Here is a 22,781-nt window from a genome sequence, read left to right on the forward strand (position 1 = left end):
TTTTAGTTTGTCCACTCCTACAAAATGTTTATCCCACAATCCCTATGCACTGCAGAAGAATCTGCATGTTACATATAGCAAAGCCCCAAATGTTGTTCCCCCCCCCAAAAAAGAGAAGCTTTAGGATGTTAGACTTCGAGTGATGGAGGGTAGGATGGGGAGGAAACATGTTAACCCTTTCTTCACTGGCTTCACCCAAATATCCAGAAGCCTGTTACAAAAAAGGGTATCGTATTTTTTGCTCGATAAGAATCACTTTTTCCTTCCTAAAAAGTAAGGGGAAATGTGTGTGTGTCTTATGGAGCGAATGCAGGCTGCGCAGCTATCCCAGAAGCCAGAACAGCAAGAGGAATTGCTGCTTTCACTGCGCAGCGATCCCTCTTGCTGTTCTGGCTTCTGAGATTCAGAATTTTGTTTGTTTGTTTTCCTCCTCCAAAAACTAGGTGCGTGTTGTGGTCTGGTGCGTCTTATAGAGCGAAAAATACGGTACTTGGGACAGAGTGGGGTTTGTTTGTCTTTTAAGCTGTTTGTTTGTTTGTTTGCTTGCTTAATTTGCATACTGCCTTTCCTCTGAAGATCATAGGACAATTCAAAACATCAAAATACAAAATGAGAACACAATCATCATCATCATTCTCAATAACTCCCCTACCCACAAACACTTTTAAGAGGCCATACAATGTTCAATCAGCCCAAGACCTGGTTATAAGGAGCTAATAGGGAAATAAAACTACCATGACAATGACAACATCTATCCAGCTCTTCCTTGCAAATGACTCCAGGGTGGCAAACACCAAAACGTTAAAACGACCCAATCAAAAACTAAAATTTAAAAAATACCTAAAACAGTTAACAACTAAAAACATTTCAAAAGAATCACACACCTAATAATGTCAAGGTTGCCAGAAGCAGTATATTTCAGTTATCAAATGCCTGGATAAACATGAACGTTTTAAAGGCTTCATGCTGCAATATTTGCACATTAAAATCAGAGTGATTTGCAGCATTGAGAAAAGAGTCTGGCACTATGAAGGCTATATTCAGTTTCGCAGGCTTATTTCATCAGTTTGGTGACTTAATCAAATCCAGATTCATTTGAGACACATTTATATACATGCAATTCAGTGCAAACAAATGTAATCCTTTTGTTTTCCTATGTCCGTATCGGGCGCAGATTTGCATGGATAAAAATGTAAAAACTCTGGGCAGATTTTAAAATGTTCCAGATTGCAGTTTGTAACAAAATGTAGGTTTGAAAACCTACACAAAGCATTCCTACATACAAAAAAAGAAACAATTAGAGGAAAATGCCAGAGCGGAAACAGCATAGAAGCCACACCTGACCACACATTTTAGTTGAGTGTGCACAATTGCACAGGGACTTCGCCGCAGTGAGATGCAGAAACCCAGCCTTCTATTGTTTTTGCAGCCTAATTGAACACATTGATTCCATTGGTCAGAATGGCATTCTATGATTGTGTATATCCTTGATGAGCAATGTCTGGAAAGGTTGCTCTAGTTTCTCATCTGTAGGATATTCCTATATGTATGCATTAATCTCATTACACACTTCGGGGTTGATTTTTCATGTTAAAATTAGGCTTGAGGGCTAAGGGTTGGGTTTAATTTAAGCCTTGAACTCAAGCACCAACTTTCCCTGATATCATGTTTGAAAACAACTTGAGCTTTTCCTCATCCGATAGACTGTTTTTAGATATCTAATTATCTTGTGAGAGATGGTATCTCTACCATGTTGCTAGCCAATGATAGAGCCTTTGAATTCTCATTTAAAAAAAAAAAATAACTACGCCTGTCCATCTATCTATACATCTATCTACATTCAACCATAGTTCTGTTTGGTTGCCTACACAGTCCTGTAATACAACCTGGTGAAGTCATCTCAAGTTCAAAGGCCAGCAGTTCTTTTCTGGAGAGTAAGTCTGCCTCTCTAGGCTTATCCTTATTAATCTGTTTGTCTAAAGAGCTTTTTGCTCTTGAGTTCACTGGTCTTTTGCAGCTTCAGCCAGAGAAAAGGTGATGCAATATGAATATAAGAAAAGCATTGATCTATAATTATATGTACCTGAATGGACAATTCATTTGGAATTTATTTGCTGATGAAGATTCATCCTTGAAACAGTTGACTTATCCCATAAACACTGTTCTGTTCCAGTTCTGTTTGCTGTTCATTACTGCATTCTACACGCAGGGGCGTGGAAAGGGGGAGGGGCGGGCCGCGCCATGTACCATCATGGAGGAGGGTGACAAATTATCAAGGAATAATTACTGCCCTACTAGGGCCGTTCATAAAAAAAAACATTTTTTTTTTTAAAAAAATGCCTGCTCCAAAGGTCTTCTCTTACTACACTAGGGATTATATAGCTATATCTGAAATTTTATGCATATCAGTTAATATCTTGACCTTCCTCCACAAAAATAGCTGTTTTCCTATGTTGTGAAGGCTGAAATTTCAATTCAGTGAAGCAAGGTCACGATATTAACTGATATGCATGAAATTTCAGATATAGCTATATAATCCCTTGTTTAGTAAGAGAAGACCTTTGGAGCAGGCTTTCTTTTTTTTAAAGAAAAGTTTTTATGAACCGCCCTACTGCCCTACCCTCCGCTCGGCTTCCTGGGTCCTGGAAAGTCTGCCTATGTGAAGAAAATGAGACTAGGCCGGGTAGATTAGATAATACAGAGCATGGTAAAATCACAATAAATAAAACCTCCCCTTCAGTAGTTTCAAGCACTACTACAGGTTCCACATAATATCTGTACTCCATTGTTTACTGTGACAGCACCTGCACTTGGGAACTCCCCGCCTAGTGCAGCAAAGTGCGTGCCTTTGCTAGACTCTTTTCAGGCACCTGCTAAAAGCATTCTTCTTTAGGCAAGCATACCTAGATGCTTAGGAAGTTGAAGTAATTTCAATCTTAATATTTCAGCTTTTGTATGTTTTAAGGTAGGATTGTTATTTTTTCTTGATTTTACTGCTGTGGTGTCTTTTTGTTTTTTGTTTTGGTAAACCACTTGCAGGTTTCTTAAAATAATTTTTATTAAATAAATAAACAATAAATATAAATAAAATAACACAAGCCAAAACACAATCCATCCTGTTGATTTAAGTAACTGTCTATAGTCACCTACTTGTTATCAGAGGCCTAGAATCCACATTCCTTTGTAAGAAAATATGAAATAAAGCAAAACCATTTTTGCAGACAAAAAAATAAATAAAAATCAATTGAGGGGGGAGGGGGTGACAATAAATTTTCCGCACCGGGTACCACCTGACCTTCCTACGCCTCTGTCTACACGTTGGCGCACCCACCACTACAATATTGTTGGACATTATCTATTGAAATTCATCCTGCCTTCGTTGTGGTGTTCCCTGATATTTATTACGTTTGCCATTTCTTGTTTATGGACTTATACATACATTATATGTGGAAGTTTATGATTTGTAAATTTTGGATTATGATCTAATCATTAATAATACATTAATAATACTTGTTAGCCACGCATTGCGGTTGAATTTGAGCTGCTCATCTCACTCAGCATCCTGTTCTCAAGGTGGCCTATTGGATGCCTGCGGGAAACCCGTAAGCAGGACCAAAGCACAACAGCACTCATCCCCCGCTGTGATTCCCATACACTGGCATTCAGAAACATTACTACCTCTGAACACCGAGGCAGAGCAGAGCCATCATGGCTAGTTGCCATCGATAGCCCCCTATCCTGCATGAATCTAATTCTCTTGCAAATTGCCATGCAAATTGGTTGCCATCACTGCCTCCAGTGGGAGCGAGTTCCACAGTTTAGCAATGCACCATGTACTTTCTTTCATCTGCTCTGCATCTTCTAACATGCAGCTTCACTGAATGCTCATGCGTTCTAGCACTATTGAGAAAAAACTCTTCACTTTCTCCAAACCATGCATAATTATAAGTTTCTATCCTGTCAACTTACTCACCTTTCATCCAAACGAAAACGACTCACATGCTGCAACCTTTTCCTTCTCATCTGCTTGATAATCTTGGTTGCCCTTTTCTGAACCTTTTCCAGCTCTACAACATCTTTTTCGAGGTAATGCTCTTCAACCAGGTCTTTTCTAATCCATTTAGAGCCGGAGGTGAGTCAATTTAACTCATAAAGGGCTGCCTATTTTTTCTGGCAGGACTTGTGTTGTCAAAGAACCTATTAGACAAGCAGAAATGCAGAAGACAAACAATTCCTCCCATGGAGATGCAGTGATCTGAAAACCTTTACCTAAGGTTTCGCCAGATGACCTGTTTATTGAGCATTCATCCTGAATTGCTTGAAGGGTGTTTATACACTTTCCTGTTAATCCTTTGCTCATGCCACTCTTTTCAAGGAATTTCCCTGCTATCCCTGACCACAAAAAGTCTGTTTCCTTTTTAAAATGTATACGTTGTGCTAGGGCAACAGAATGCTTTAATCCTTTTTAATTGTTCAAGGCAAAATTTATGTATGCACTTAACATGATCTAATGTGTCTTGAGGCACCATGAACTTGTTACACTCCTCTAGCTGTTAAGACACAGGAGACTATACATCTAATTTATCTCCTGGCTTTCCTCCAAGGTGGCGTATGCTCATTTTATTCTCATGGCAACATGGTGATATTGATTAGGCCGAAAGAGCTTAGCCTAGCCAAAGTTTGCCTAGTGTGCTTTGTTTCTGAGCAAAGATATGAACCTAAGTCTTCCACAGCAAAAAACTGTGTCAATTACACCAGACTGGGTCTGTTCTTAATTGTATATTAAAGAATGGTGATCTGCAGAAATTTATTTTAGCATTAGGTTTCAAATAAATGCAGTAGGCTGTATAGTTTATTTTGCTGGTGACTGTTGCAGAACACACTAATTGGATAAACAGGATTTATCGGTTCCAGGCTTCAGCTTGTAGAGTACGAACTCATCGTCTTGTGGTCTTTCATCTCATTGTTCTCTCATTCTTTTTACACTGCTGTGCAGTGTTGATAATGGAGAGAGTTCCAGAACCCTTGGATCTAGAGGCCCAGTGCAAGAATACGACTTTTTGTACCTTGAATGGAAACTTTGCAGAGATAGTATTTCTTACCTGTGCAAGGTATATGCATATGTGTTGGTGTTACCAGACTAGTGTGACTAGTTCATCTTTTCCAGACCTGATCCTACCCTCTCACAAGGTGTCCGAAAGAAAGGAATGGGGGTTAATTTGAGATCCAACCCCCAAGAATATCTTTCTCTTGTGCCCTTGCAATCACAGTCCCTACTGAAAGTCCTGGACGCAATATAGCAAGAGTGGTTAATGAGTTAGAAATTGCTTTATCAAATGTTGTTTATAGATTCATTTTTGTGAAAACAGTAAAATATTCATTTACCAGTGATTTAGTACCAACCACAATTAAGGAACAGAGGCAATTGGCTTTCTAACCATCTTCTCGTCTTCACCTGCTTTGTGAGGATAATGGTGAAGGTTTCTACTGACCAGGGTAAGGTGGAGATAAGTGTCTGCCCAAAGCAAAAAGTCCAATTTCCATTTTCATATAAAAGTTGCAAAACCATTTCAAAATCTGAAAACTGGGTTGTTGTTGTTTTAAAAAAAACTTTTACAAAAAAAGACAACAGAGGCTATTCTGATTATCACCATAAAAATAAACTATTTTTAATAGATACATAAATAAAATGTTTAGAGTTTACCCTTTTTCCATTCCCCCTTCCTCCCTCTTCTTTAAACATCCAAGAGTTTTGCTTCCATAAAGAAAAGTGTGTGACTACACAGCCAGATAACCACTTTAACATGCTTGCAGACAAAACACAGAATGGAAGAATGCACCCAGATAACTCCCCCTCTTACAGTTACTTCTGATTTTACAGTACTTGCAGATTATTGCTACATGAAACAACATTGTCCTAGGAATAACAGTGGACTAACAAATGATCCACAGGAAAACTATGGGAGCAAAAAGTCATTGGTGGGCTGCACCTCAAAATAAATTATGTATGTATTACAAGCTGAAGTTTTCCACTTGTTCACCTTGCTAATGCTGCCAAGTTACCAACCTGTCACAGTTGTTACTGTTCTCCCCTTGTCTCAGGCCTCTTCTTCCCTTGCTTAGCTTCCTTCACAAACAGGACCTACTACAGACTGTTGTTTCAGGGTGAGACTACCCATGGACTAGTGAATAGTGAAAGGGTGGGGAACCTATGGCCCTCCAGATGTTGTGGCAGATCCACTTCCATTAGGCCCAGCCAGCATGGACAATGAAGTTCAGGGATGATGGGAACTGCAGTCCAATATCATCAAGAGGGTCACAGGTTTCCTCTCTTTGGAATAGTGGGAGCTGGCCTTACATCAGCACCCTGAATGGGAAGTTCTGAAGTCTGGAATGGAAAGTGAAAATCCTTATCTTGTTTTCTACTACAGGTGTTGAGGTCTACATAGTGTGGCTAAGGCAGTGGTTTTCAAGCAGTGTGCTGTGGCACCCTGGGCTCTGATGCCCTCTTGCATCTCTGCTTCCCAAAGGCTAACACAGCTGTTTATTGCAGCAGCCTCGGTTACAAGCTATCCAGGCAAATGGTGTCTCTGGCTGGCTAGGCCCCTGTGAGGCAGTGTTAGTAGGCAACTCTATTTGGGGTAGCTGTGGCTGCCCAGAGGACTCCCAAGGAGAGGGGAGAACAGAGGAGTCTGAGGGAATACTCCACAAGGGAGGGTGATCAAAAAAGGGTGACATAACTGGGCTCCTAAGCCCCACAGGGGTGCCGCAGAAAGAATGTAGTTGACCAAGGGAGCCGTGGACTCAAAAAGGTTGAAAACCTCTGGGGTAAGGCATTTGCCAAAAACTATTTTCTGACCTCTCTCTCTTCAACAGAGGAAGCTGTGAACCATATTTAGACTATGCCCATCCATTCACCAGTTGGACATCCTGAATGAGCTTCTTCTCATTATCAGCTGCAGAACGGCTTGTGTTCATGGATCTTTGCCTTCTCCAATCAACAATGGGACCGGGCTGCATGCCTGGCTCTTTCTGCCGCTGGCTACAATCCATACATATAAGCAACCTCTTGCTAAGTCAGTAAGACCTTCTTTTGATATATGCTTCATGGTTGAAGTCTGGCCACCTTACTGCACACAAATCACTTATTAAAGTGAATAGAGAAAGCCTACTTATCTGAAGCTTCATATGTGCTGGAGTGCACACAGCCTTTTGGATTCAGACAGTTGGTATGCAATCTACCAAGCACTGCTGGTGAATACCTTTATAAGGCTGCAATTCTGTGCACAATTCTGTGTATATATTGTATGGGATTGTGCACACATAATCCAGCAAAGAGTTTCAATCTATAACTCTACATCTTTCTGTAATTATAACCATGTATTAGCAGTTTTGTATGTGTGTGCATAGCTTGTTTTTATTGGAAGGAATTGTAGCCTGGCACATTCTGGGAAGGAAAAAATCCTTTCCAGTTGAAAGCTAGGCAAAATTTAATTAGAAGCAGCTTTTTCACAAGTTATTCAGGCTATTTCTGGTAGCTTAATGGCTGGCTGTGCTTCATCAAGATAACATAAGAGGGCAACTCATTTTAATGTTTTATCCCTTTTTTGGTCTTTAGTTTCTCCCAGCAATGGAGAATATTTTACCAGTTTGGCTTTTTACATGGTTGTTAAAATAAACAGGTGCATTCGAACACATATCACCATGTGTTCTACAAAAGTAGGGTACAGAGACAGCATAAGACCACAGGGAGTTGCATTATACCAAGTCAGATCTTTGGTCCACCTAGCTCAGAATTTTCAGCACTGAGTGGCAGCAGATCTCCATGGTTTTAAGATAGGAGAGTCTCCCAGCCCTACCTGGAGTGGCTGGGCGTTGAACAGAGAATCTTCTGCATGCAACACCTTTGCTCTACCACTGAGCTGTAGCCTTTTCCCCTATGGTGTGAGCAATAATGTGTGAGTAACCCTCCACTGTATGGAAGATAAGGTAGTGAGGGCAACTGCATCTGACATATGTCTCTGTTGTTACAACATAAGACCAAAGAAAAATGGCACTTCTACTGTGTTGGTATGTCTGCAAATTATGAATTTTGGGGACTGTTTTGCTCTGGTTTAGCAATGGACTCTTGAGCCTAAACAGTTACCTGGACGTTTAGCTACCACTACATTCGGTAGTCTTTCTCAGTATGTATGCTTAGGATTGCAGCATAAGAAACCATTGCAAAGCTCCTTAGGGAACCACTGAAACTATCCACCTGCAAAGCACCTTAGGGAATGTCCTTTTCTTCTGTCAGGTTTCTTCTTGTTTTTATTTTTATTTTGCTTAGTGTCTGCTTTGTTTTTGCTGGGTTTCTTCTTCTTCTCATTCTCCTTGAACCATGGGCCCCAAACGCCTCCATTAAAATTGGGGTTACTCCTGGGGTCCTTAGGTGGGTATCGGACGGGGACAGCAGTCTTGTTGAACTGCGAAAGCCTACGCAACAGCTGCTTTACCACCTCTGGGTACTTACTGGAAAGGTCCACTCGCTCATATGGGTCAGCTGTGATGTTGAACAGCCACACGGTTTTCCCAGCGGTCCATGAAACTCGTTCGTTGTGCCAGCGACTAGGGCCAACATTACTGAACGACTGCGGAGGGACCCAGTCGCTGTATCCTGGGTTCCCCGTCAATAGTTTCCAGTGGTTCACACGGATCGCTGACTGAATCGCTGTGTTCCATAGCCCAAAGCCAGCTGCCCAGGAACCGTTTTTGGCTTTGGTGTAGATAGGATCAATGTTGTGCAAAATATCCATCCTTGGAGACCGTCGGCCTTCACTTATGGTCTCCCACACGTCATAGCCATCCAGTTCGGTGTCCTCATCAATCTGCCCTTCAGCTAACATGATTAGAGTAGGGAACCAGTCTGTTATGTGGATGAGCTCTTTGCACACACACCCCTTGTTTTTAAGCAGAGGGCTATGAACAAAGCCAACTGCTCGGATCCCTCCTTCCCAGTATGTCCCCTTGCTTCCTCTGAGAGGCCAGTTATTTCCACCGGCTGTGGGCTGCCCTCCATTGTCAGATGAGTAAATGATAATGCTATTGTTATAATAACCGTACCTCTTTAATGCAAAAGTCACATTGTTGATAGCTTCATCCAAGCATGCCAGCATAGCAGCATACCTACGTCGGTTTATATTATTTATCGATCGGTAACGCTCGTAATACTTGCCTGGTGCCTGAAGTGGAGAATGGACAGCTTGGTATGCAATGTACAAAAATATGGGTTTCCTGGGGTTATGGGAGGCTAAGATTTGTTGCACTCTTTGCGTGTACATCTGCGTCGAGTACATGCCATTGTCATGATCCCATGCAGCATTGTCATTCTCATACAAGTCGTAGCCACACATCCGAGGACTGTCGCATTTGTAATGAGTGTAATAATCGCCGCTGCCCAAGAGAGAGCCAAAAAAGGTATCAAACCCTCGCTGTGTTGGCATGCATTCCTTGCGGTAGAAGCCCAAGTGCCATTTGCCAACCATGTGGGTGGAGTAGCCAGCTTCCTTCAGCTTCTGAGGTAGTGTCACATTATCCAGCGGTAAACAGTTAGGCTGAGTGGGCCTTATGACTGAATGCTGAAGACCAGTATGGATTTGATACCTGAATGAGAGAATGAGAGAGAGAGAGAGAGAGAGAGAGAGAGATTTTAGACAAAGGAGAAAAATGTAAAATGCATATATGCTACAAAGTCAGGACCTGGAGTGCACAGAGTACCATGAAGCACAGGCCTATGTTTGTTTACATGGAAGTAAGTGCCACATGGTTCAATGCACAGGAGTAAAGCTTAAAATTGGTGATCTGAGAGATGTCAGATGGAGATTCTGTGTTGCGCACCACAATCCAGGTCTGGCCAAAAAATTATCCATCCCTACTGGCATCTGTGTTTACCAATCGATGTTGCAAACCAGTATTCATTCATTCTTACTGGCATTTTACCTCACTATTCAATGAGAGAGAGAGAGAGAGAGAGGCGCACTCTCAGAGCTGTTCACATGTATACAGTACAGTGGTACCTCGGGTTACAGATGCTTCAGGTTACAGACGCTTCAGGTTACAAACTCCACTAACCCAGAAGTAGTACCTCAGGTTAAGAACTTTGCTTCAGGATGAGAACAGAAATTGTGCGGCGGTGGCGCGGAGCAGCGGGAGGCCCCATTAGCTAAAGTGGTACCTCAGGTTAAGAACAGTTTCAGGTTAAGAACGGACCTCCGGAACGAATTAAGTTCTTAACCCGAGGTACCACTGTACTGGGTTCTGAGGCTGGAACTAACATCCAGTATGTATAGGATTGCATTATGAGGATGGTAATACCTTTTAGAAATGGTATCTATAGTATATGAAATGTTCTGAAATACAATCAGAGTTTAGGGTAATTGTGGAATTTCTATTAAACAGCAACAACAACATATGTCACCCACATGAATACAAAATAGATTCAGCATGACAATTACTAAGTGGTACTGCAAAGCCAAATCAGTAAACACCCATTTGGCTCAGACAATAAGGTATTTTTAAGCTGCAGAAGTCTTTCTATTAGTGAGAAAACATACAAAATATTAAGAACTACATAATGCCATGAAGGCTTATGTCTCTCTCACATTTTGACACTACTTATGCATTAAACATTTCATGTTTCCTCTCTCTTCTTTTTTTAAACAAATGCTCATGCTCCTGAAGAAATTAAACAACTACTTGTGGATCTAGAAATACAAGGACATTAGCATTTTTTTTTGTTATTTCCAGGTTGACACCCTAATTATTCCAAAGCATGCTTTATTATTTTCCCCCAATGCATGCACTTACTGAAAGGGTGCCTGAATGAAAACTTGTATAGAAAGCGACTATCACCCAATTCTGATGCTCTCTGGAGCGGTGTGATTGCAATTGTGCAGTGGTTGCTCCCTGCAATGTCAGTGACTTCCATAAATGCTTTGATGTTGATGAAATGGTTATGTGCTGGCTACCAATGCCTGCCCCATCAGGGTGTGTGTTCATTCTAATATTATGCACCTCCACAAATTCTAGCCTTACCACATGGGCAGAAGTTGCAAGTTTTGCCAGCATCAGTATCCTTGAAGCAAATGCTCTGCAGCTGTACACAAGTTGATTTGTTACGCATCTTACTGACAAAGGTTGCTTTTGGGATTCAACAGAAGACAAGAAACATGTTGTCTGTTTGTTAAAATCATAATGGACAATCTATAGCTGCTCCCTAAAGCACTGGATATGTGTGTGGGGGGGAGGGTTAAATTTAAATCTGCAAGCCGAAACAGAAGTATTTTGCTGAATGGACTGAATTCATTATCTCGGCTAATTAGACACTATTTATAAAGAACAAGCACATGCTAACCAATGATCTAGTAACATATCCTACAGTTTTGCAGGCTTTAAGGGCTGTTAAGAGGTGGGTGATTTGTGCTGTATCTGTAATACTGTATAAATTTTGGGCAATTGTATTTAATTAGATTATTCATTGCCTCAGACCCATCTCTTAGCCAGGACTTTTCGATGATTGTGCTAGTTATGCCAGTTCCACCAATCCAATATAAACTTAGATTAATCTATCATAAGTAGAGGCTTACGTTTATTTAACATAAGGAGAGGTTTACAATATTTATTCAACAATAGTGGAAGCTTGTTTTACATTAATTTCAATGGCACAACTGTTTGTAGAAACAGTACCATAATATTGCTCCCAGATGGATGCAGATGTTAAGCTAGACTTTGTTGGTTTCTGTGCACATGGAACTTTAGTTAAAGTAGTGATGCAAACACTAACAAAGTGATGTTTGTTTCTGCCAACCAGACTGCACAAGCTTTTTAACAAATGGCTTTAGGCCTACACGCAAATCAATCATGTACAACTGGATGTAAAATTAAATCCCAAACCAAGCTAAGATAAAGAGTTGTAACACATTTATTACAATGGGGCTTAAGTTTGCTTAACTTGGGCTAGAGTAGCGGCATACAGGGCAGTACGAGGATTCCTGCATGGGGGCGCCTCATTCATGCCGCTTAAAATTATGTGCCCTGGGCTCTGGCCCCCCTGCCTCCCACATTAAGCCCTGCATGAGACTAAATCTCAGGGTTGTGGAATTTGAGCCCCATGTTGGGTGGAAGATTCCTGCATTGTAGGCTGTTGGACTAGATGACCCTCATGGTCCCTTCCAATTCTATGAAATAACAATAGGCTCATTTTCAGGAATGCCTTACGCCAGGGGCAGGGAACCTTTAGCCCTCCAAATGTTGTTGAACTGCATCTCCCATCAGCTCCAACCAGCATGGTCAATAGTGAAGGCTGAAGGGGGTGGAAGTCCAACACCCATCTGGAAAGCCACAAGTTCCACACTCCTGCAATGTGGTGTAGTGGTTAAGAGTGGTAGTCTCGTAATCTGGGGAACCGGGTTCGCGTCTCCGCTCCTCCACATGCAGCTGCTGGGTGACCTTGGCTAGTCACACTTCTTTGAAGTCTCTCAGCCCCACTCACCTCACAGAGTGTTTGTTGTGGGAGAGGAAGGGAAAGGAGAATGTTAGCCGCTTTGAGACTCCTTAAAGGGAGTGAAAGGCGGGATATCAAATCCAAACTCCTCCTCCTCCTCCTCCTCTTCTTCTTCTTCTCCTGCCACAGACAGATGCCAACCCAATGCCGTCAGCCCCTTCCTTTGTATCTCTCAGGATCTCCAATGGGAAGCTGCCTTTTTAAACATGGCCAGAGAAAGAACAGAGCTACTTGCCATTGAAGGATGCGAGTTGACGGGAGCATTTCAAAGCAATGCCCCATTATCTGCCTACCCGGAATGCAGTTTACCTTGGATGCAGAGAAACATTGTCCATAATCCTTTGTGTGTGCACAGACCTTCACATAGGCATATAATCTGAATGCAGGGGAAGGGGGGATAGGGGTAGAGGAGGATGGTACACACTGAAGCAGGTGGGCAGGAAACAGCACCATTTACTTGGTTTGTACCTGTGAAAGTCAAGATGTGATTCGAAACTGTATAATGCTTTCCACTGCCCACTGAGCAGAAGCCATTCAATCAGGCTAGCTGAATTGTTTCCATCCCAGCTGGTTATTCAAAGAACTTATCTGAAAAATAAGTCATGTCAGACTAACCTGATCTCTTTTTTTGACAGAATTACAAGCCTGGTAGATGAAGGGAACGCAGTGGGTGTAGCCTACCTTGATTTCAGCAAGGCATTTGACGAGGTGCCCCATGATATTCTTGTAAAGAAGCTGGTAAAATGCGGTCTTGACTATGCTACCACTCAGTGGATTTGTAACAGGCTGACTGACCGAACCCAAAGGGTGCTCATCAATGGTTCCTCTTCATCCTGGAGAAGAGTGACTAGTGGGGTGCCACAGGGTTCTGTCTTGGGCCTGGTCTTATTCAACATCTCTATCAACAACTTGGATAATGGACTCAAGGGCATCCTGATCAAATTTGCAGATGACACCAAACTGGGAGTGGTGGCTAACACCCCAGAGGGCAGGATCACACTTCAAAACGACCTTGACAGATTAGAGAACTGGGCCAAAACAAACAAGATGAACTTTAACAGGGAGAAATGTAAAGTATTGCACTTGGGCAAAAAAAATGAGAGGCACAAATACAAGATGGGGGACACCTGGCTTGAGAGCAGTACATGTGAAAAGGATCTAGGAGTCTTGGTTGACCACAAACTTGACATGAGCCAACAGTGTGACGCGGCAGCTAAAAAAGCCAATGCAATTCTGGGCTGCATCAATTGGAGTATAGCATCTAGATCAAGGGAAGTAATAGTGCCACTGTATTCTGCTCTGGTCAGACCTCACCTGGAGTACTCTGTCCAGTTCTGGGCACCACAGTTCAAGAAGGACACTGACAAACTGGAACATGTCCAGAGGAGGGAAACCAAAATGGTCAAAGGCCTGGAAACGATGCCTTATGAGGAACGGCTAAGGAAGCTGGGCATGTTTAGCCTGGAGAAGAGGAGGTTAAGGGGTGATATGATAGCCATGTTCAAATATATAAAAGGATGTCACATAGAGGAGGGAGAAAGGTTGTTTTCTGCTGCTCCAGAGAAGCGAACATGGAGCAATGGATTCAAACTACAAGAAAGAAGATTCCACCTAAACATTAGGAAGAACCTCCTGACAGTAAGAGCTGTTCGACAGTGGAATTTGCTGCCAAGGAGTGTGGTGGAGTCTCCTACTTTGGAGGTCTTTAAGCAGAGGCTTGACAACCATATGTCAGGAGTGCTCTGATGGTGTTTCCTGCTTGGCAGGGGGTTGGACTCGATGGCTCTTGTGGTCTCTTCCAACTCTATGATTCTGTGATTCTATGATAGGCGCTGGAGATTGCTTTTTTCCTTCTCTCTGCTTTTCTTTCATGTGATGTCCTTCATATTGCATGCCTGAGGGATTGCTTTTTATTATTATTATTGATCTGTAAACTGCGTTGAAAGTTGGTGGAAGAGTAGAATTAAAAAATACTTCCTATCATACCTTGATACTTAATCAAGATGCTAAACAGGGTTCTTCCAGGCTGTATATTTTAAACAAATGTTTACTAAACTCCCACTGTTTTATCAACCCAGCAACTCCAGGAGAACACAAAAACTTCCAATGTTATAATCATGAAGCTTTGCTCAAGCAGGAGTTGGATCAGTCACTTTAATGCTTTGCTGAAGAATTTTCTATGCCAGGGATGTCCAACCAGTAGATTGCGATCTACCAGTAGATCCCCGGCTGATCCTGATAGATTGCGGAATCCTTATTGTGTACAAAAAGTTACGGGGGAAAAGCTTACAAACTCTGTGCAATCCTCTCCCCAAAAAGCTCAACAACGCTCCTCCTCCCTCCAATGACAATGGGTAGATCACGGCCAGTTTTTTTTATGCTGGGAGTAGATTGCAGTCTCTTGGGAGTTGGGCATGCCTGTTCTATGCCACGGTATAAGGAGGCATAGCCCAATACTGGCAGGAATATGCTTATTTATTTAGAGCTCTTCAGCCAAAAAGGCTCCCATGCAATCTTACATACAATCAATAAAAATAAGACCTTGCCTGGATGCTTACAATCTCAAACATCAATCATCATCATTATTAGTTTATCATTGATTTTTATTGGGTTTTTTAAATAAATGCTGTAATTATTTGCTTTTAACTTTACAGATACTTTTTAATATCTCTTGCAAACTGCATCTTTCCTACTGAGGCAGCCTGATGGAATAGCTGCTGTCAGGGGACTCTTGAGGGAGAGGGAGGCCTGATGGAGCTGGTCTTTCGGCAGAACGGGATGAAATGAGCCCTGCTTCCTAACTCTGAGGATGCTGCGCATTCCCTGCTAAATGCAAAGCTCTCTGGGAGAATCAGAGCCCAATGGAGCTCTGGATGACAGCCTATTTTATCTGCTATCACTGTGACTACATAAATGGCAACGACAGCGTAACAGATGGAAAGCATGTGTATGTGGCTATTGTTTTATTTGCTCTAAGTTCTGGCACAGTTGTAAAACTGAAGCTAATGTTCTCAGCCTTACCATTAATATTGTTCACTTTCTGAGAGGAAAAACCCTGATTGCATAATCAGCTTTGTTAACTTATATTAAATCTATACAGATGGAACACACACACACACACACATGCACGCAAAAGAGAAAGTTGGATGGAACCTAACCTTTGCTTGCCACGCAGACCCACTTCCCCTGAAAACTGAACTCTGAATAAAAGCAGATCTTCCTCTCTGTCCAACGTGAGCATATGCAACTTGAGAAACAAAAGCTTGGGTTATGAAGTCCTTGTACTGTGAACTCATGAATAGAAAGCCTCATAAAATGAAGGCTGGAATGTCTAAAGTAATTTAAAAGAACCTCCGTTTCCTTAATTATCAACATGTGTGCCTGCAGGTAGGCCATTTGGGCAGATATGCATCTTTTTAGCAAAATGCAGGCCTGTCATCATTCCACAACATGACTGACAACAATGCTCAAGGGAAACTAGCATGGAAGCCACACAAGTGCTATGAGCACCAGAACCATTCTTTGTATTAGCCTTCCCCAACCTACTACCTTCCAATGTTTTGGGCTACAACTCCCATCAGCCCCCGCCAAAGTATGCCCAATGGTCAGGGATGATGGGAGCTGTAGTCTAAAATATGTGGATGGTTGGGAAAAGCTGTTTTATATCCAAGACTACTTCAATGCTGTTATAAGCACCAAAGTCTACTAGCTTCCTTTAGTATCCTCCTAATAGACTTGCCAACTGCTTCATTGGAGCTAAAGATTCCTGCATTGCAGAGGGTTGGACTAGATGACCCTTGGGGTACCTTCCAACTCTATGATTCTAAGATAACAAACTTTAGGCTTCCCGTGATTTGAAAAGAGACCTTCCAATGCCACCTTTGTTCTGGTTTGTTTCATTTTTATTAGTGTATTATTCCCACGTATTCATGCAGATTTATGGTGCAGCCACACTTGGAATACTGTGTACATTTTTTGGTCACGTTTTAAAAGATCGCTGCAGATATGGAAAAGGGTCAGAAAAGGGGCAACCAAAATGGTCAAAGGGCTGGAGCAACTGCCCAATGAAGAAAGGAGCATTTTGGGACATGTCAGAGGACCTTTTTGGCTGACTGCTAAGTGGCAAAACAGACACGATATACTTTATATGCATGATCATTGTGGTTTTACTTAAACTGTTCCTGCTTTAATAATGTAACCATTACTGGCAATGGCCAAGTATGCCTTTTGCCTAGTCTTGAAAGACAGCAGTAACCCTCCCTACTAATCTGAGATCTAGCAACCATCCACCACTAAAGAGAGTCTGTTCCAATGAGTTCTGTGCTGCTTGAAGTTTACATCTGGTATAAAGAACACTGCCTAATCGTGTCAAGGGAATTACCAGAAGCATCAGAGGCTTTGTGTGCCTCTCAAACATAATCTCATACTTTGGGACGGGCTGAGGCTCAGTCACAGAGTGCATGTTTTTAATGCAAAAGGTCTTGGGTTCAATCCTCAGCATCTCAAGGTAGGGCAAGGAGAGAAAACTTCATGATCCACTCTCGGTCAATGTGGACTAAAGAGACCAATGGTCTGACTTGGCATCAGGCAGCTCCCCATGTTCCTAACCCAAGGCGCTGAGTATTACCAGTCTTCTAACAGTCCTTACCCATAATTCATTTCTTTACCACTACTGCTGAAAGCAGCCCTTTAAGCAGCTCCTTGGTCTCCATCACACAAGTCTGACAAGGGCTTGCTCAGCAGACGATCTCTGGTCTTGGGAATTCACTCTCTCTGATTTGCTAAAGTATGAACATATGAATTTCCCACAAACTATTTAAGACTCCACTAAGCATGCTTTCCGTTACTGGGGATTGGCATGGGAAAATTTTAGGTTGTATATTTTTAATCTCCATTTTTAGCATATTTGATATTGTTAGCTATTGGATGTTGGAGGGTTTGTTTTTGTTTTTTTACTCTAAGCCTACAAACGGGGCTGGTTAGAAATTCAAATTAATACACAAATGCCTCTGGAGGCATTCTGACTGAAATAATGAATGAGCCAATAGCGACGACTTCATAATTTATAGACAGGATAGAAGTAATTACCAAGCGTGCATGTGAATGTTTTGATGAAATATCCCAGGGGTGAAATGTGTAGCTTAATTAATTTTTTTCAAAAAAAAATATAATTACATTTTAGAAGCCACAATAGTAGTGTATATTCTGTGGCTGTGTACACACTCTCATTTAGTTTCATCCAGAACGTTCTCCACTGCTGGTTTGAGTAGTGGCGAACATAGCAATATCTATCCTGTTGTTTATTGAGAACTATTGTATTCTGATGAATTTTCCCTTAAACCAGCTTGGATCCATTTTTTGCGGGGTGGGGGTGGGGTGGGGGGCATGTGACCTAGCTGTGCTTTTAGGCAGTATTGTGCATTTTAATTTCTTAAAATGCAGATCTTTAAATTCCTAAATTGGGAGGGGTCTTGAGAGGACACATGGAAAGCAGGGGCTGGGGGCTGGTAAGGCCCATGGATTGTCCCCGCTCTGATCTAAATGAACAGAAAGTTTTGCTGCCTAAGAGTAGATCAGAAACAGGGCCCCACTGTGTTTTTTAATCCTGACTTGCCCTTGCCATATTGTGTTGTTCTGCAAATAAGGAAGTCAAAGTAAGCTTTCCTTCGAAGGTCTAAAAATATATGCGATTGTCACAAAATAATAAAGGTTTATGCACCAGATTATGGTGTCCACATAAAGCCTTGGTACTTTCAGTATTAAATGTTGAGTATACTCTTGGCAGCCTAATAAAAGAAGATGCTATTGCGACAACAGGTGCCCAAGGTTGAATTCATGCCAGAAATTAGCTCATAATCTTCTAAGAGAAACTAAGTTTTGCTTCCAAGAACGAACAGCTTCAATGTGAATAGAAGGGTGTGTGTCTTTAATACTCAGTGTGACAAATGTGTATGCTGGGTTTTAACCAACATTCATGCTTTTCACGTGTGTTATGAAATTAAAGTCAAAGCATGCCTGACAGGCTGCCTTGTACTGGGTTAGATGAGTTATCCAGCTGGCTCAGAACTGACTGCTTGGTGTTGTCTACATTGACTAACAATGGCTCTCAGAGGCCTTTCACAGCCCTACCAGGAGATGCAAGGGACTGAACGTGGATTTTCCAATGAGCTACAGCTCTTCCCCGACAGTAAGCCTGGACATGTGCCTAATCACACTTTAACACACATGTCTGCATGTGTAACTGTGGAGGAATGATATTTTGAAGTCTTTTATCCAGAAGCATTCCACACCACGGGAGAGACTGCATTATGCCTTTATATCTAGCATTAGCAGTCCAAATTTTTCAGGGGCTAGACTGACAGAACAAGTGATTCGGAAAGTCCTTTCAGATTCCTTGCCTTGAGCTGCAAACATTCTGGAAACTAAGTTTTATATTTTAGTAGCTGGGAGAGATAGACAGAAAAATGGGAGCAACTGCTGCTTTAAAAGATGAAAACACCCAGGCAGATTAACCAATCTTAGGGTCAGTCACAATTTGTACAAATTTTAGTTCCAGCTATCCAACTCAGGCTCACTGAGAACATAAACTGCAACCCAAAACCCTCACCAATATATCACTTGACAGCTTTTAACTAAACTCAATGTAAGTCTTTCTGGCTGAAAAGCTCTTTGTCACAAGGTGAGCAAAAAGCAAGCACCTTCAGCAAGCAACAATTGGAGATCCCAGAAACATCAAAGGAATACAAGACAACCTAGTTGCAATGAATGCAACTGACATTAACTTTGGCCATCAATTAACCTTCCCTTCCTAGATTTTTCCAGGTGTCCTTTATTAAAAAAGCCAACTTCTCTGTTGTTGCTGGGGCTTTTAAGAGAGCACATTGACATTTGGCTCTGCCTGACAATTTTTATTTTTTTTAGTATACCTCTTAGGCATTCAAACAGATTTATGCAAGGCGGAATGTAAATTCTCATCAAATTAATTTAGAAGTGATGACACAGCACACTGATTAGGGGTCACTGTATACCTGATGTGAAATAAAAGGCCTTCTCTTCTTTTCATGACCTTTGAACATTTTATTATTTCAGTAATTGCCTAGTTGGGGTCCAGAGATATTTTAGAATGCTAGAAGGCGGACTGCCAATAGCTGCCTTTCCTTTGTTAACATTTATCGACTGCATCAGATGCAGGGAACGTCAGGCACCACATTGGTTTCATTTACATCAGTTGCTATGTAGGGACAAGGAAGAAGTTCCAAAGGGATGTGTTGTCATTAGTATATTGAGAAATATAGTGTATTTCGAAATAAGTTTAAGGGTATAAGGAGGGGGAAAGAATCAGACATCCTTGTTCTTGAAAAATGTATACTGAATTTGGTTATGGGAACATTTGATGCTGACATGTCAGTTTTCTGCTAAGTCTCATAAGCTTCCACTTCCCACTTTATTTATACAGCAGTACATAAATATTTTGTGAATTATACTTCTCTGATCCACGGGATGAATCTAGGCTTTCTCCTTCCAGGGTTGTGTCTCTTGTGTTATTACAGACTCATTATATCTTCTAGAGTCAACAAAGAGTAATCCCACACAAAAAAAACCCCAAGAAACAGCAAAAAAGAAATCCAACTCCATAGCTCACACTGAAGAACAGAACAGCAAATGCCATACTTGGCATTGTCAAGATAAAGCAGCATTATGACGGATCTACCATGCAGATATTGCACTGTGTCTGCTGACAAAGGCTTACAGTTGAGATCTGCCACTTGAGGGCTGTCAGGACCATGCTGGCAAGACAGCTCTGGAGCCAGAGCCAGGAAGAAAGTCTAAAGCAAATCAAACTAGAGTCCCTAGGCCTATCCAATGGTTTCTGTAGAATGATGCACCAAAGAACATATGCTGAAACAAGCCAAGACTGGAACTACAGGCAGTCTACTGGACACAGTTCTAGCCCTCCAGGTCAGGGAAGAACATAAGAAAGAAGGCCAGCTAAATCAGGTCCCCAGGGAGAAGTCAGAGATGGAACACGGCAAGCAATCTAGAGACAGCCAGCAGCGCTACCGCTGTGGACTATAAAGATCTGGTACAACGTGAGTCCGCATTTCTCATGGTGCTTGCTGAATAACCAGAACAGTCATTCAACAAGCAAATAGGAACGGCTGAGCTAAAGCAAGCTAAAGCCAGAGATTTTCAGTTTAGGGGCTTTATTATGGCTGGAAGAGGATACTATGGGCTCAGTTGGATGAGCCTGTATCAGCCTGAACAACTTTACAGTGGAAAAAGGAACAAACGTCACTTAAAAACATGAGCAATTTTAGAATGTTGCTAAACTTCTTGAGTGCTTTCCTTTGATTCCTAGCCTGGGTAATCATAGATTTGTGGTTTTTACCGCCAACTTCATAACAGACCCTTCCTTACATACAGTATATAACATGCATGCTATATGTCCCTTTACTGGTGTTTTAAGTGGTTTTCTTTCTTTTCTGCTGACTGAAACAAGTTTGCCCAACCTAATCCACAGGTATCCCCTCCCCATTGTAATCAAGTTCATAAATTGAAAAGGCTGTCTTCTAGTTTGTTCTTCTAGGAAAAATGCACCTGGATTTGTATTAAAATATGATCGTAATACAATAACTTGTACTGTGCAAATATTTAGTAAGCCACTTGGAGCCTTTGAAGGCTATGAAGTGAGATGTAAGTACTCTATTCTAAATAAAGTACTTTTTGATAAGGAGACATAGATTCAAAGGCCTTTCCTGATAGGTGCCCTCCATAAGGTTTCCAGACCTTTATCTCTACATTTCATATCTTGTCTGGCTAGCAGAAGGTGTATAATTAAGCTCCTGAAATCCCATTCTTCCATTCATGTGGTAAATTTCATGTGGCAATAGCAGAGGACTTTGCATCTTCACAAGGCAGGAAAGTTCCATCTGCATTCCTAATCTAACAGCTAAATTAGAGGAACCTGAATGCCTTTTTAAAATATGACAGAAATACACCTATAAAACTCTTCCCCTAAACAAAGTGCCAGATCTGATGTTACTTTCTAAACTGGATATGTAATGTGACTTGGACTTCTATGTATCTCCTCTGCCCATCTGCCTTCCCCAACTCACCTCTGTTGATAATGAACATTTCACTTGACCAGGAGTCTATCTGAATTCTCAAATTCAAGATCTCTGATAAAGATGAATACTGTTTTGCTTTCTATTGGGGGAGGGAGAATATCTGTCACACATTCCCTTTCATAGTGCATTTGAAAAGTAACATCAAACCAGAACTTACGTGTAACACACACACAATTTTAATGATTTATATGTGTGTATGTGTAAGGGACGCAGGTGGCGCTGTGGGCAAAACCTCAGCGCCTAGGACTTGCCGATTGCATGGTCGGCAGTTCGAATCCCCGCGGCAGGGTGCGCTCCCGTCGTTCGGTCCCAGCACCTGCCAACCTAGCAGTTCGAAAGCACCCCCGGGTGCAAGTAGATAAATAGGGACCGCTTACCAGTGGGAAGGTAAACGGCGTTCCATGTGCTGCGCTGGCTCGCCAGATGCAGCTTGTCACGCTGGCCACGTGACCCGGAAGTGTCTGCGGACAGCGCTGGCTCCCAGCCTATAGAGTGAGATGAGCGCACAACCCTAGAGTCTGTCAAGACTGGCCCGTACGGGCAGGGGTACCTTTGCCTTTACCTATGTGTATGTTTGTTCATATTTGTTTACAAGCCTTTTCTTATCAGGACATCCCCGCTGTCCTGACAGCATATCTTTTCGAGACTTCAAGTACAAATTATGGAGATTTATTGCTGCAAAATGAATTGTGCTTATATGTATTTTTGGCATGATGATACTGGTGTAAAGTACAAAATGTTCCCTAAGAACATTTTAAAATGCATGCATGACTTTTAACACGTGTTCATGAGATGGTGAAGGAAATCTACAACACGAAAATGCCTCTGGAAACAAAAGAACATATGTGAATAGGTAGGAATCACAGAGCATGTTGCTTGCTGAAATGAGGAGCATCTCTAAAAATGGTTCATTTGTCGTGGTGAGCAAGGGATGCCACATAAAAGAACTCAGTTTTTCAAAGAGCAGTATCTTGTTTGCGTAAACTCTTTCGCTGTTCCCAGACAAAATGCTTCCTCCTACATAGCTCCTGAGGAATGTGCTTATATGACTTCTCAGAAACACAAGGTCAAACTCTTTCCAATTATGGCAGTCTCTTCCAGTTGCTTTATAA

The 22,781-nt window shown here is 41.8% G+C and overlaps 1 protein-coding gene across 1 annotated transcript in view; it reads right to left on the bottom strand.

Moving 5' to 3' along the window:
* Positions 1-5,638: 5,638 nt before the first annotated feature.
* The window catches only part of ARSJ (arylsulfatase family member J), a 33,500-nt gene continuing 16,357 nt past the window's right edge, over positions 5,639-22,781 (bottom strand). Inside the window, exon 2 of the mRNA XM_082236971.1 lies at positions 5,639-9,642. Within this exon, the coding sequence (XP_082093097.1) occupies positions 8,250-9,642 (1,393 nt within the window). The 3' untranslated portion in view covers positions 5,639-8,249. The remainder of the gene's footprint in view (positions 9,643-22,781) is intronic.

Source organism: Podarcis vaucheri, assembly GCF_965113315.1.
Source record: "Podarcis vaucheri genome assembly, chromosome: 9".
Classification (NCBI taxonomy): Eukaryota; Metazoa; Chordata; class Lepidosauria; order Squamata; family Lacertidae; genus Podarcis; species Podarcis vaucheri.